This window comes from Vollenhovia emeryi, unplaced genomic scaffold (genome assembly GCF_000949405.1).
Source record: "Vollenhovia emeryi isolate VEMERY1.0 unplaced genomic scaffold, V.emery_V1.0 DF939246.1, whole genome shotgun sequence".
Taxonomy (NCBI): domain Eukaryota; kingdom Metazoa; phylum Arthropoda; class Insecta; order Hymenoptera; family Formicidae; genus Vollenhovia; species Vollenhovia emeryi.
Window position 1 is genome coordinate 182,617 of NW_011967120.1, and position 14,656 is coordinate 197,272.

Here is a 14,656-nt window from a genome sequence, read left to right on the forward strand (position 1 = left end):
AGTGCAGAATCACTCCAGCATCCCCTTAAACCGTGTTGTGAGAAAAAAAAGCAGACGTCGGAGCGTCTGTCACGTTTATTCCTTATTTGGTGACTGATCGAGGAAATTTACTCGTAATATGTACGCGAGAATTTCCGAGTCAATCTTGCGAATACGAAGATATCTCTTCCCACCCACACGCATGCGTGGATAATACGCAACGGAGGGTGTGCGTAGCGGAGAGAACATTTGGCGTCCTGCCATACGTTACGCGCAACCCAATTTGCTCTTCTCCATAAAGCAGCAAATACCGATAAAAGTCACGACAAATTGTAGCAATCGCGAGGAGAAATTATTGCGGTATTATAATTTTATTATACATGATATTATTTTCGACTGTAGTACACGAGATGGAAGAGAACAAAATAATTTGACACACTTACAATATTATTTTCATCACGTACACGCCCGCTGAGATAACCTCGCTTAAATTCGCGGTGAACGTACAAACAATCGACCGTCTCAGCGCGGACCTAATAATACGTACAATTAGTTTATAAATATAATATACTCTATAAAGTCAATCGTTGCATTATCACTGAAAACAATGAATATTTACTGATTTGCAGTTATAAGTAAATAGAGTTGATTTATTCAGTAGGGCCTAATAATACTTGACGTATAAATCGTATAATCTACTCTCTAAAGGTCAATCAGCGCATTATCGCTGAAAACAGTTGTAAGTATAGCACTGAGGCCCAGTTTTTTATTGTCTGGTCAACTGTTGACTAGAGATTAATCGACTCTTCGTCCTCTTTTATATTATTATCGAAGAAGAGACAGAGAATCGACTAACCTCTGGTTAACAATTAAAATTAAAAGTCGGACCTTAGAGGCTTATTCTGTAAACGTTAACGATTACTCTCTAAAAATCGACCAGCGGATTATCACTGAAAGCAGTGAATAGTCACTGATTTGCAGTTTTATGTATACCACTGAAAATCGCACTGATAATCCACTGATTGACTTTCAGAGAGTAACGTCACGCTGCTTTGCGCAGCTTTCCTGTGGTATATTATATCTGCGAAAAGCACGTGACGATGTTAACGTTTACAGAACAGTTCCCTTAGCCTCTTAATGAACGATTAGTTAACTCAAGAACATCCTCCTAAAATAGCACAGATAATTAGGAACTCGAAAAGGACCCACTTTAAAAAATTCCTTACGAATTAGCGTGATCTCTATTCAAAATGAACTCAAAAGAATTCCTTTCCGGCAGTACAGAAGGATTCCACAGAGGTGGTACATTTTGACTCGTGACGGAGGTAAATTTAAGTTTTCCCGAATACAAAGAATTCCTCTTCCGGTAGAAAATTGCGACGTCGGAATTGACGACGTAAAAGCGAATTTTCTTTTCGAGTTCTTCAGAATGCTTTTCTAAACAGAAGTGGGCGGTGAGAGTTTTTCGTCTCACGATTCGGGAATTGAAAAAGAATTCTTTTTGGCGAACGAATAACAAGAAGCTTTCAGAGTGCGACTATTTTTGCATGGAGTAACTTCGTATAGTACCTGCCTAACAGACTACAAATTTTATATATAAATTCTGATTAGTTGATTCTTCACCATTGACCCCAAACACGGTGTTTCCCCACGCAATTGGGAAAGAGGGGAGGGGGTAGAGAAAACTTAAAAATCGCGCATTCGACAGTTCCGCGTACGGCCGACAACCCTTATCGGCGCGCAGTTCACAAAAGTGGTGGTCGAATTGGTGAGACGCCCGCCTAGATTGTATTATTAAAGATGCCAGGTATGGTCAAGAAAACACCGACGTTGTTAATTACCGCTGGCGACGTTGGAGAATTCTAACTAGTTTTATGTTTCGGTTCTGCATTGAGCCATTCTCAGCGATGCGGCGATGAATAAATTAAACGGTATTTAAATAATATCACACGCCTGTCGAAGAGGTTGACGTGAGTACTTAAAAATTACTTGTACGAGTTCTTTTTTCATCCACTGTAACGTGCCTGGGTTCTTGTAGTATTAAAGAACAGATCTAAATCGGGATGAACTGTATAACATTATTTATATGTTTGCGAGCGGAAGAAATTGGAAGAATCCATTCTAGGCATTATCGGTAGAAAAATTAGGTTGTAATTGAAGAATTTGTAGGATATGTCTCTAAGGATTCGTAAGGATGCGTCTCTTTTTGGCACGACAAAACTTCAAAATGTATTTTCAACATAAAACGAAAGAGAAAGGAGGATTCGATCAAAGTTTACGGTCATTACCTTTTCAAATGAGAATATAATGGAATATACCGCAATTATAATATACGCACACAATTTTGTACTATTTAGCGTGAAACATTTCAAATTAAAATTCTGTCCAAAGTAATATTCATTTCAATTAAACCGAGAGAAATAAGCTCTCCCTTATTTATACAAGCCTTTGAAGCTAACTTTAACAATGCCGTTTAATTCGCTACGTTAAACAGTTCTGTCGGATCTGCCATAAAATTTTTGTACAATTACTTCGAGCTTAGCAAAAAAACGTACACTTTTTTCCGGTTTGGCAACAAATGTCAAACATTCCCCTCCGTAGCCGCGTAGAATTTATCGCGTTATCTCGCGTAAAAAAAAGAAATCCGGGTTAATTCTCCAGCTATTTGCATTTCACGAGGACGTCGCCGATGGCGATGGCGAGAGAATCTGATTAACGTTCGGGCTGCGCTAATTCGCCGGCCCGATACGCACAGTCGCGCCCTGATCCCACCCCTGCTCGGACGGCGTTTGGGTGCCAAAATTCAAAGGAGGGCGCGGGAGGGGGTGCGTCGCCGGGCCAACGACGGAGATTGAAGGAGCGCCGCGTCGCCCTCGTTGCCGGCATGAGAATACGGGTCACCGTACCGACGCCGCGTCCCCGCCGAATCGCGGGCGAAAGGGTCGCGCATCGATACGCCGGGCACGAGCGACGGCGGCGGAGGGACACGTCACGCGGTACCGCGATAGGGCACTCGGACCCCGCGGTACGCGTACGTACACGGAAGGACAAATAGATAAATGAAGGTGAGGCGGAGGAGGAGGAGGAGGAGGAGGAGGAGGAGGTGGACCAGGGGGAGGGATGGCAGCGGAGAGGAGGAGGAAGCGGTGGAAGACGACAAATAGAAGGAGACAGGGGGAGGAAGAAACCGGAGGTGGACGTGGGGACCGACGAACTCGTCGACGCGGCGCCAGTCGTCGAGTCGCCATGTCACCGCGAGCAACTTGCCACTGTCTCGCGGGGGCTGCTGCGCTACGCGCCGGATTGTGAAGATTCGCCGGCGGGACGCGACGGCGGGGGTGGTGGTGACGGCGGCGGCTGCGGCGGCGGTGGCGGCGGCGGCGGACAGTAGGGGTTGCGGACCCAAGACGCGAGGGAGTGCGTTCAGTGCCGTCGAGTTCCGCAAGTGGTGATCCTCGCGCCCGGGTCGACCAAAGCAGCCCGTAACACTTTCAGTGCCGCGGAGACTTGACTTGGAGAACGAAGATCGCACGTGACAGTCCATAGGCTCGCGTTCTGAGTTTTCAATAGATACAGCATGTTACAATTGTGTATCGCAGCGGAATTAACTACTCGTAACAACATTGTCCGGCAATTTTCTTCCGAGGCACGATCTGGCTTCAGCCTCGCGATCGGAGTTGCATGATTTTTAACGATTGAAACGCGCGGTATTTAATCGGTGCTCGCTGCACTGTTTGAAATATTGGTAACGCCTCTCGGCGGAAACTGCGGAGTAAAAAAGTAAGAGATATATCATCTATCGGCGACATCGACGCTCGTAGAGTGAAGTATCGCTAGGGTCCGATCTTCGCTTGGCGGATAAATCTCTTATCAAGATTTATTGTATGACACTCCGCAATCTTTATTCGGTTGGCTTAGCTCGGGAGAAATACAATATTTTTTTTAAGGAAAACGGAGATATATTGAAAGTAATTCATTGAAGAAATGATCGAGTGACGTTAATCATAGCTTAATGTCGCGCAGCGCGGTATATTATTCCAAGGGAGGTTAAGCTGTAATTAAGATAAGTGTTTTACGAAGTGAAGTTTTTACCTCCCAGTTTAGAACGCAGGAAAGCCAAGTTCGTAGAAAGTTCGTGCCGGGAAAGGCCGGGGCTGAATAACGAAGTTGTTTCTTCAGAAACTTCCGACCCGTTTTGAGAATCGCGAAACGCTTTGCTTGATCCTTCCTGGATCCCGGGGCGAAAAGCAGCCGATCTCGCTCGAGAGAACGCGAGGGCACGAACGTATCTTATTCTCATGCCGTGTAAATCCAGTATGGCGACAGGGATTTCGTAAAATCTCTCACGTGGAACCGAAGCCGAGAGCATCGGGAGCTCAATATCACTCACTCACTCTCTTTCTCTCTCTCTATGTCTCCGCTATTTACGTAGGATAAGAGATCTTTCAGCCGGCAAATCGTGATTCCGTGAACAAACGAATCCTGCCGATCTCTGATTTACGGAGTGGATTTAAATACCCGATTTTTCCGCGCGCGGTAACGGCACGTCCCGGGACCATCTTCGCCCGCCCGATGGATTTCCCGTAAAACATTTGCGATTCGATGTAAGAGCGGAAAAAGCGCATTGGACACCGTCGACATTTCCCACGGCGAATATTCCGCGACCTGACACCCGCCCGTAGAATTTACGGAATGCAGTTACGAGGACTCGTGTCAGCGTAACTTCCACATGTCTATATATGTATACAACAGTACGCTTCACACGCTCGGTTATCGAATCGCCGTATCCGTCCGACGACATCCGCTGTCCTGCGGCCCGGGTTTCTCGATTGCAAGATCGCGAGATCGAAGGGAGGGGAAAAATGTATAGCACCGACGGCCATTTTTCCAGCGTTATCACCGATACCGGTGAGTCATTCGGGATACAAACGTGAAATGCCCATCATTCTAAACGTCCGCGCGAACGGCCCTTCGACGGCGCGGCCGGAAAAGATTGATAGAGGGAGAGCGAGGCTGCTTTGTCGAAAGTAGACCACGAGACCTGCGTGAATGCGTGCCGGCGTCATTCTTCGGCGCGTCACGGCGGCTTCCGGTATCATCCGAATGTCGGATACGCAAGGTAAAAGGTTGGCTTCCAGCGGTATCGATGTCTTCGTCCGATAAAGTAACTGCGAGATGAACGACCGCGCGCGCGTAGAGTCGTTTATCCGTGAACTCAATTCAGTTATTCATTTATCAGATCTAGCCGTTTGTGCTATTCCTGGCGTAAACGCGGCATTCTCTTACATCGTCTTCAGTGCAAATCTCTTTTTCTTTTTAGACAATAAAATTCATAAGGCTCTGACGTGAGATCGCAAAGGTTTAAAAGATACTAAGACTTTTAGTGTCCAAGTGATTTTAATGTTTAAATTTATCGCGAAAAATTTACCTCACACCCACAGAAAACATTTCCGGATCCAATGCTATTACACTTCAATGTATCATAAAATAGGATCGATATAGCGCCACTCATATTTATTATAGAGAAAGGAATATTTTAATCTTAAGGGGATCCTTAAGCCATCTTTTTTACCGACACAGTCAAATATAGTTTTTGCGCTTGTAATTCTTTTTATCAGCTTTGATGCACAAAATAATATCAGGAATAAATTACCAGATATAAATTACTTTTGCTGCGGCCAAATTGTGGCCAGCTGAGGTCGATTAAAATTTGACATTTTATTTATATCAATACTGGTAATCTGATAAAAATTTCCATATAAGTTACTCTTGTCTCAATATAGTAAGTCAACCTTTTAATTCGATAGAGGAAAATAAGAATTATTGATTTTATTCTGATATTGTCTTATTTTTATACTAAATGAGATCGTGAGAAATATAAATGCGTGAAGAATATTTTTTGTCCCGGTAACAGAAATCTTTTCCGAGGGTGCAGCCAGGGCACCCTGGGCCTTTGAACCTGGACCCACCCCCGGGGGTCTCACCAGTTCGACCACCGAGGCGTGTGGTAATATTCATCGCGATAAACAGTCTAACGTTACTTCACGAATGTTACATATCGCGACTGAACTTTTTCTTTTTCTTTTTTATTGTATCGCACTGTCTCGCTCGAACACTAGCTCGAGTTCCTCAACAGATCGCCGGTCTCGCTCGATCTTTCTTCGTAACTGCGTTATTTCGAATCCGATCCTTCAAGCAGAATTACAGTTATATTTCGGAGTTGTTAGATTCGTCTTCTGCATTCGCGGTAAAGACCTCGAGCGAAGGTCGCGCGTGTATCGTGCTGTCTGCAATAAAGTATTTTCAAGTCCGGAATAAGCCGCGAGAATGCCGTTATCTTGAGAATCAATATCCCTAATGCGGGACCGCTCCACGCGTTTCGCTCTTGGCTGAATTCACTTACACGGGGGAGGGAGGTTCTTCATTCCTCGAACGATGAAAATGTATTCGTACACTACGTTACACTTTCATTAGCGCTTTTGTACGGAAAAGATTATCTTTCGATATGAGAAAATTAGCAGACAGGGAGTTAATGAAAGGAGCATAAAGCCGGGTTGATAAGCTTATTCTCTCGCGTATAAGCATCAGATTAATATTGCACCAAGTGGAGAAACTGACTCAAATTGTTCTACCATAATTAAAGAAAGTACAGATAAAGTTTGATCCAGAGACTTTGGCAAAGTAAATAAAATGCTTTCGCTCGTCGGAGTGTGAAGAATAACGGGGAACGGAATGGTTAAGAAATATCTATTTTGACGCGGCCTGTCTATCTCGCGTGGAACTTGAAGAGTACAGTTTTTCCGAACTTTTACTTTAGAAAGAGCCACTATACTTTGGAAAACATACTTTGTCACTTGCTCCGTCACATCTAACCGACTTCGATATCGCGGTGTACATACAATTATCTGCGGTGACACGTAATTATTTTCACAGGTGCAACTACCCGCACGTTACGACGTGTGTCGTAAGACATTAAGCGCGAGTGTTACGTTATCTCGTATAGCATTCAAAGGATCACGGGAGTGGCGTACACGCACAAGACACGTTAGACCGCACGCAATTTCTTCCGCGTGCATCGACGAATCTCATCTTCGAAATCGCCCAGCACCGACTTCAGCGATCGACCGGGTCGTCGAGAAAGAGAGAGAGAGAGAGAGAATTCAAATTACCACGCAGCGCAGGAGGCATTCTCTGTAATTGATATTCCTCGTGTACGCTGCGAGATATAAAGCATCAGGCGCATAAGCGACGAGCCTCACGCTGCCGAGATTCGTCAAATAATCTCACGACACCTGGTAGCTGCGACCGAGCCTCACCGCGTTGCGACGTGTGGCAATTCCGTCGCAATTTGGCTTGCACAAGTAGCGTACGGCGATGCGGGTCGTCGTCATCGCCGGCTGTTCAACGACATTATGATGATGATGACGACGCTACCAAAAGGGGAACGTGCCAGGCCGGTCTCCTAGTGGCGCAGGCTTGTACGTGATAAGAAAAGCGCGTAGTTGTGCATAGTCATACTGTTAAATTGTACATAATACGTGGAGACGTCGCTACAGCTTTTGAAAAAAAAAAGGAAAGCCGGCGAAAATGCTGTGCCTGGATATTAAACTCGTTTCGCGACTGCGGGGTATCTCGTCAACCGCGTCATCAACGCACCCGGCCGCGGCCTCGGCAGCCTCGTCATCCTCGACGAGCGCGGGCTCCGCGGAGAAGAGCAAGTCTCGCAAAGTGAAACGCGAGAGCGGCGAGGTCGCCAGCTCGGCCGCGATCAGCGACAGCGAGGAGGAATCGCCGCGACCCAGTTCGAGCGTCCAGGAGATGATACGCAGGAACAGATCGAGATCGGTGTGCGTGGCGGCGATCCTGCCGTCCGCGCGAATCAGGCAGGTGCATCGACGCGCCAGTCACGTGTACGTTGCCATGTAACGCGTGTTCTTCGCTCTAACGAATGTTCACGCGAAGCCAAAACTGCGAGGCGAGTAACGAGTTAACTGCCGTACTTTTCTCTCAATTACCTACCCATTAGCCCCTTCTTTGAAGGGAACGAGCGAGCGACTCGTTACTCACTCGCTGTTCGACTTATCTTCTTGTTTGCCGCGCGAACTCGTATCAATTTACTCGCTGACTTTTTTTTTATTGCCTTTTATTAAAAAAGGAAACAGGAGCAATTCGCGCTACTTGTTGCTCGACCTTTCTCCATTTGCTTCATTCAGAAACCAATAAAACCTTGTCGCTGAAGTAACGATCTAACGGGCAACGCTGTGCGAATCCCGAATTTCGAGCAGTAACTGTTCCTCTTTGTGTCTTTCATGTAACGGCCTCTCCCGATTACCCGGCCAATTCGACCTCGACGTAGCTTCTCGTTAACCTAGATATTCATGTCGTGAAAAATGAGAAGCGCGAGAGGGATTGAGTCGGCGAACGAAGGGTGCCGTCGTATATTACGTTCACACTGCGAGGTAGACGCGATTCGCTCGCCGGGGGATGATTGTATTTGATCGCGACACATTTAGTGAATCAATGATAATTATCGTGCCGATAGCATCTTGCCGTTTAATCTTCCGCCTCGAAGGAGGAACGCGGTCCTGCACGACCCTCGCCCTCAGTTTTAATGATAGATTATTTGCCCATTGTAATAAATTCTTCTTAGTAAAACTTTTAGAAAGACGCCATTCTCTCGTTGCAGCCTCCCGAGAGACCCATCGATGTTGAACTTCAGTTATTAATCTCGTTATTCAGTTTATTAACTAAATTGCGAATTAAAGTTCTGAAAAAAATCACTCGACTTCGAGTGAACAAGGCGGCTTTCTGTCTCGAAAGATTTTCTTAAGAAACTCAACTTGCAAAAAAAAAAACGATTTATTTGCTCTCCAAAGGCTTTGGAGTGAAATATTCAACCTGTTATTAATATTTGTACCGATAGAATGAATATTTTACCTCATGGCGGTGTTTACACTCTAAAAATTTTAGAATGGAACAGCTGTCTAGTATAAGGATGCGTCTATGTCACAAACAATAATTTTAATCGAAGAAAAATGGAGTCCAGATTGGTGAAAGAATTCATGACTGTCTTTAAAATTGAAGGTGAAGTCATTCTTGAGTGGTCCATCGGTGTTGAACTTCAGCTATTGACTAAATTGCGAATTAAAGTTCTGAAAAAAACCACTCGACTTCGAGTGAACAAGGAAGCTTTCTGTCTCGAAAGATTTTCTTAAGAAACTCAACTTGCAAAAAACGATGTATTTGCTCTCCAAAGTCTTTGGAGTGAAATATTCACCCTGTTATTAATATTTGTACCGATAGAATGAATATTTTACCTCATGGCGGTGTTTACACTCTAAAAATTTGAAGAATGGAACAGCTGTCTAGTGTAAAGATGCGTCTATGTCACAAACAATAATTTTAATCAAAGAAAAATGGAGTCCAGATTGGTGAAAGACTTCGTGACTGTAATTAAAATTGAAGGTGAGGTAATTCTGGGTCATTCTCCGAGTCCAGAAATCGATTTCGGAGTGAAGTAGATAATTCGAGCGACATTTCCGTAGTTTTTCTTTAAATTCGGCACGTAATTTTGCTTTCAAATGTCAAACTTCGCGTTGAAAGCACCGCGGAAGGGCGCGGTGAGACTGATAGAAAAAAAAAACGTATGTGTCGGCCGAGAATGCCGTTCACCGCGGCGGACGAGGCGTGCCTTTCCTGGTGTGAACGATTCCATAAGAATGCGTGCACACGTAGTAAAAAGGAGCTGTAAAAACGCGTTTACGCGCGGTCATTTGTTTCTGAATAAGTGCGAATCATTTCGCAAACAAAAAGACCCCGCGTAGAGAATCAAACGTGTTTGCAGAACGCCTCCGGCAAGTGCGGACGGGTGAACTTTATTAAGCGCCTTGTGGAAAAAAAAATGTCCGAGATAAAATTATATCCTCGACGGCAGGCTCGGATAACATCTATACGTGGAAAACTGTGTTTCAGATCCACCACAGATACGACAACGAGGCGAGGCGTCCTGTCAAGACGATGCTACGGCAGCGTCGAAATGGTAAGGAAATAATGAAAAGTAAATACGCATAAGGAGCTGTAAAAACGTTCACGCGAGGTCATTCGTTTCTGAGTGAGTTCGAATTATTTCGTAAAAAGAAGACCCCCGCGTAGTGAATCAAACGTGTTTGCAAAACGCCTCGAAATAATGAAAAGTAGACACGTATACACGTAGGTAAGAGCCTCGCTCTACTTGTTACAAGGGTCTTAGCCGTGTGCGCAGCACTTGTGCAAGGTAAACGCTAATCACTGCGATAAAACGAACAAGCGCTCCGTGATAATCCGCGACACGTCCGGTAAGCTGATTATATTGTTTCCCTCTATCTTTCTGTTTATCTATTGATTTGCTTATCGCATAGTTCGCCGAAGTTACACTCGGCCTGCGCTCGGTGCGCGTTAATGTACGATGTTACAGTGTGCTCAGACGCGACGTAGTTTTTACCAGAAAGTAGAAAAATTCCTTAAATCATTAAGAAACCTATCAAATAGAATTTCAATCAAAAGTATAATGTAAATTTTTAACAGACCCACGAGGGAAAAGTACGTTATTTTATATTAATAATAAATTATTTCGTAGAATTTTCTTCTCCCTCTTAAGGCCTTGAATTTAATACGTAATTTTCCAACTTTCCTGTTCCTTTAGAAATGTACATTTCGTTCTTTTGGTCCTTCAATTCCTTAACGGCGTCGATACTTTCAATCAGAGACGGAAAGCTCCTAAATTTTTTTACGGAATGACTCGCAAACGAAAAAGAGAGAGAGAAAGAGTAAATATTTTTCTATAGAACTTAATTATGTTCAGTCCCGTGGAAATGAAATCGAGTTCTCGATTTGAAATCATAGATTATTTGTGAAAGCTACGCGAACAGATTTTAAGACCCGGATCCGGTCTTTGGGTTTAGCATTTCCACTCGCGGTCGCGCGCGTTTCGAGGCCTCGGAATTACGAATCGCAAATCCGAAACTGGAGCACGTTGACGCGCCATGTATTTGCTAATCGCGATGCTCGAAAATGTCTTTCTAGCTGCCGCAGATCGAGCAGGACGGCGCCGACAATGGCAGGAGATTTCGAGTGGAGAACGGAGACTCCCCCGGGGAGAAAGAAGAGGTGAGGGAGCGTTGCTTAATGATCAAACGATCAACTTTTTTTTCTTCTAACACTCGAGATTCGTCCCGTTTCGCGTAATTACGCTCGTTCTTACCTCGTTTCATCTTCCATCGTATCCCACTTTCTGCCACGGATTATGTTTGTAACGATGAACGATTTTTGCACCAACAGATGTTCGGCTCGCCGAGTACACCGATATTAGAAAATCCGGAATACCAAACGCGTTGGTATTTCAAGTACTTCTTGGGCAAACGTAAGTTGAGCAGATCTGTAACATAACAAATTAAGAAAATTAGTATGACTCAAATGTGTTATACACAAATTCAAAGGAATAAAGGACTAAGAGCCGCGACAGGGTGTTAGTGTCTAAATACTTTATTCTAAATTTATTGCGAAAAAATATCACCTCGGCCAGGGTTTGAACCTGCAACATAATATTGCGATTACAATAATTATAACCGTATTGATAACGTTATTTCGCTTAGGATATCTCTGCCCGTTACTTGTGGGCACCCTAATTTTTTAAATCCTCCTCTTTTCACGTGTAATATTACGGAAATATGATGGAAAATTTCATGAGCGTCTCATTTATGTAAATCGATTCACGTTCTTTATTCACTCGACCGAGTTAATCATTGTTGCGTTTAATGAAAATTTATGCATAGAATACTATACCTTGCATTTTTTGCGATAGCTCATAGACGCGAGAACCGAAAAAAAAGACTTACTTATGATAGACGATTTATAATACATTCAAGAAATAAAAAGGATTGATTACTTTTATTTATGCGCAGTGCATCAAAATTATATCGCTTCTGATCAGGAGAGAAATCCTCTCTTTCTCTCGGTAGTCACGAGCGAAGTCGGTGATCAATGCGTGCCGCACTACCGAGTTATTCTATGGAGGCGTACCGTGAGTAGACAATGTATTATTTAGTAGGGTAGATCCCAGAAGAAAAAAAATTATGAAATTATTTATACTCCCAACTTTTCCATTATTCCTCGTTTCTTCTTCATTTTCTTATCTTTCCTCTCGCCCCAATATCAGGACTTGGGAGAACCTCCCCCCCCCCCCTTTCGTTAAGCTTCCATTTCTTTTATAGATGAAATATTTACTGCTACAATTTGCTTATGTTAAATCAATATCCGTATATATTTTTGTAATATCCAGTTTACTTTGTGCGCGACATAGGAAGATATTAGATTTTGCGTAACTCAACTCGCTTTTATCTCGAACAATAAAATTATTATTAGCCGTAAATGCGAATCGAATTGTGGTAAATTGTAAAATATTTTTACGCAGGGCGCGCAGAAAATATCGCTGCCGTATTCGGCGAACAAAACAATGACTATCAGACAAATTCTCAGGTAACTATCTCAGTACCCGCAAGTCGAGAGGAACACGTGGTGATTTATTATTGACGTTTCAGCAACTTCTTCAGTCTCGAAAAACTCGACAAAGTGCCGCGAGAGGTTTTCACACCCGAGCTGCAAAAGGTAGGTTCACAAGGGTCTCGTACTATTTCACGCTCGAGGATGAGCGTCATAAAGGAGGGTACGGATTAATTCAATGATGCTTCGCAGGATCTGTTACTGCTGGAGGAACAAGAAGGCTCGGTGAACTTCAAGTTTGGAGTGATCTACGCGAGGCAGGGTCAGATCACCGACGACGAGATGTTGTCTAACGGTAAGCCCGCCAGAAGTGTCGGCGGGAACAAAAGACAAATCTGGTGGGGTGGGAAATTACGTGATAATAGATAGCGCGATCGATCCCTGAGGAACGTTTCTCATTGCTCGTAGAAAGAGGTAGCCCGGGCTTCGAGAGCTTCCTGGAGATCCTGGGTGAGAGGATACGGCTCAAAGGTTGGGACAAATATAGAGGCGGCTTGGATGTGAAAGGTACGCTTGATGACATGGATATTGGCAGTGCAAACTCGAGGATCTGCAATCAGGGTAGCGATCATGTTTTCCCCTAGAGTGGAAACATGAAAAATGAAAAGTTCCACGCGAATATAATAATTTCATTGGTTGAAATGATTGAGTTCGCGTGAAATTTTTCACGCGGAAAATTACACGATCGCCTACCCAGAAGAGGCCTGCAATCGTCGCTGGTCTCAACAGACTGTTGCACTGGCAGAATTCGAAAATTCCCTGCCTCCCTTTCTCCACCTCTCCCAACTAACGAACCGTTTCATTACTTGTCATTGCCATATTTTTCGTAGATGCAATTGTCATGGTACACATGTATTTAAAGGGCGATAAACGCAGTGCCGATTAAATAAGACTGTGCCTCGGATTTTTATAGTTTTGCAGTATTGATTTTCAGCTCTGCATTCACGATGCGAATAAACTGGCGATAACCCAGAGGAAATCTTTTCCTTACTTCCACAATTCTACTAGCACGTCCTATCGTTTTTCAGGGGATATGACGGGCAAGGAAAGTTATTACACAGTTTATGCAGGTCACGAAGTTATGTATCACGTTAGTACCATGCTACCGTACTCGAAGGACAACCCGCAGCAGCTCGAGAGAAAGAGACACATCGGCAATGATATTGTTAACATCATCTATACGGACGATCCGACGGCCGTGGATACTTTCAATCCTAACTGCATAAGAAGCCAATTTACCCGTGAGTTAAGAGAAATATCACGATAAGGTCATGAACAATATATTAAACTGAACCTCGCCTATTGTTGTTTACATAAAGAGCATACGAGCTAAAATACCGTGCAACACAGTGATTCTCAATCTTCTTACGTCTTCCTGTTTTCCTTTTTCACGCCTACAGATTTTGTTCGCGTTCTTTTAAACTTTAACACGTTATAATACGCATTTGCCCTACTTCCGTTATGTATATCTTCAATTATGATGCAAATGCAGTTTGAGAAATTGCTATTAAAATTATTCTTTCCGTGACGTTCACCATCTCTCGCTAATTTTTACTCGCGAATTCATTGGAAAAACAAGCAAAAGTGCGTTTCTTATAGAATAAATAAACCGCTAATGTAGTTGTATAAAAGGTAGTTTTTGATAACAAAAGTGAATATAAAAATGCAATTTTATGGAAGTTCGAAGAGAAAGGGGCAGAAGATTTTTGAAAGATTTACGACTACTTTTACGCGTGGGCGGAGGAGGGGCTCCACCCGTCTCCCTGCACCCCGAGAGATATAACCCAAATCTATTTCTAATTAACGCTTAAAATGCAGTAGAATTATAACTCGTACAAAGTTATAAACCTACGTGGAACCGGATGCAATAAATTATAACTTTTGTAAAAAAATTACCATAGCTTTTCATAAAACATTGACGAGTGTGATTCCACATGGGTTTCTGACTTCCCACACAGATTGTAATTTTACGGGTTCTATTTTTAAGTTTTAATTAAAATTTTTTGTGCACCCAACAAGTTAAGATTACTATAACTTCTACGTCTTTCAAAACTTTTTGCGCCCTTATTTCATAAAATTGCATTTTTATAACAATTTTGTTGATTGCTACGAAGAAATCTAGAGTTTTCGTTGCGGTGGC

At 43.4% G+C, this 14,656-nt stretch overlaps 1 protein-coding gene across 5 annotated transcripts in view; it reads left to right on the top strand.

Annotated features, from left to right (window-relative positions):
- Positions 1-14,656, top strand: part of LOC105559989 (GTPase-activating Rap/Ran-GAP domain-like protein 3) — a 36,357-nt gene that overhangs the window by 15,922 nt on the left and 5,779 nt on the right. Inside the window, exons 1-12 of one of the 5 annotated variants that reach the window (XM_012008688.1) lie at positions 3,448-3,759; positions 4,871-5,105; positions 6,913-7,889; positions 9,952-10,018; positions 11,041-11,124; positions 11,296-11,377; positions 11,919-12,037; positions 12,428-12,492; positions 12,555-12,621; positions 12,709-12,811; positions 12,925-13,023; positions 13,545-13,757. In XM_012008688.1, coding sequence (XP_011864078.1) covers positions 7,567-7,889; positions 9,952-10,018; positions 11,041-11,124; positions 11,296-11,377; positions 11,919-12,037; positions 12,428-12,492; positions 12,555-12,621; positions 12,709-12,811; positions 12,925-13,023; positions 13,545-13,757 — 1,222 coding nt within the window. In that variant the 5' untranslated portion in view covers positions 3,448-3,759; positions 4,871-5,105; positions 6,913-7,566. Of the gene's footprint in view, positions 1-3,447; positions 3,760-4,870; positions 5,106-5,861; positions 5,987-6,912; positions 7,890-9,951; positions 10,019-11,040; positions 11,125-11,295; positions 11,378-11,918; positions 12,038-12,427; positions 12,493-12,554; positions 12,622-12,708; positions 12,812-12,924; positions 13,024-13,544; positions 13,758-14,656 lie in introns of those variants that run through there. The other 4 variants (XM_012008687.1, XM_012008686.1, XM_012008689.1 and 1 more) reach the window with 4 other exon arrangements.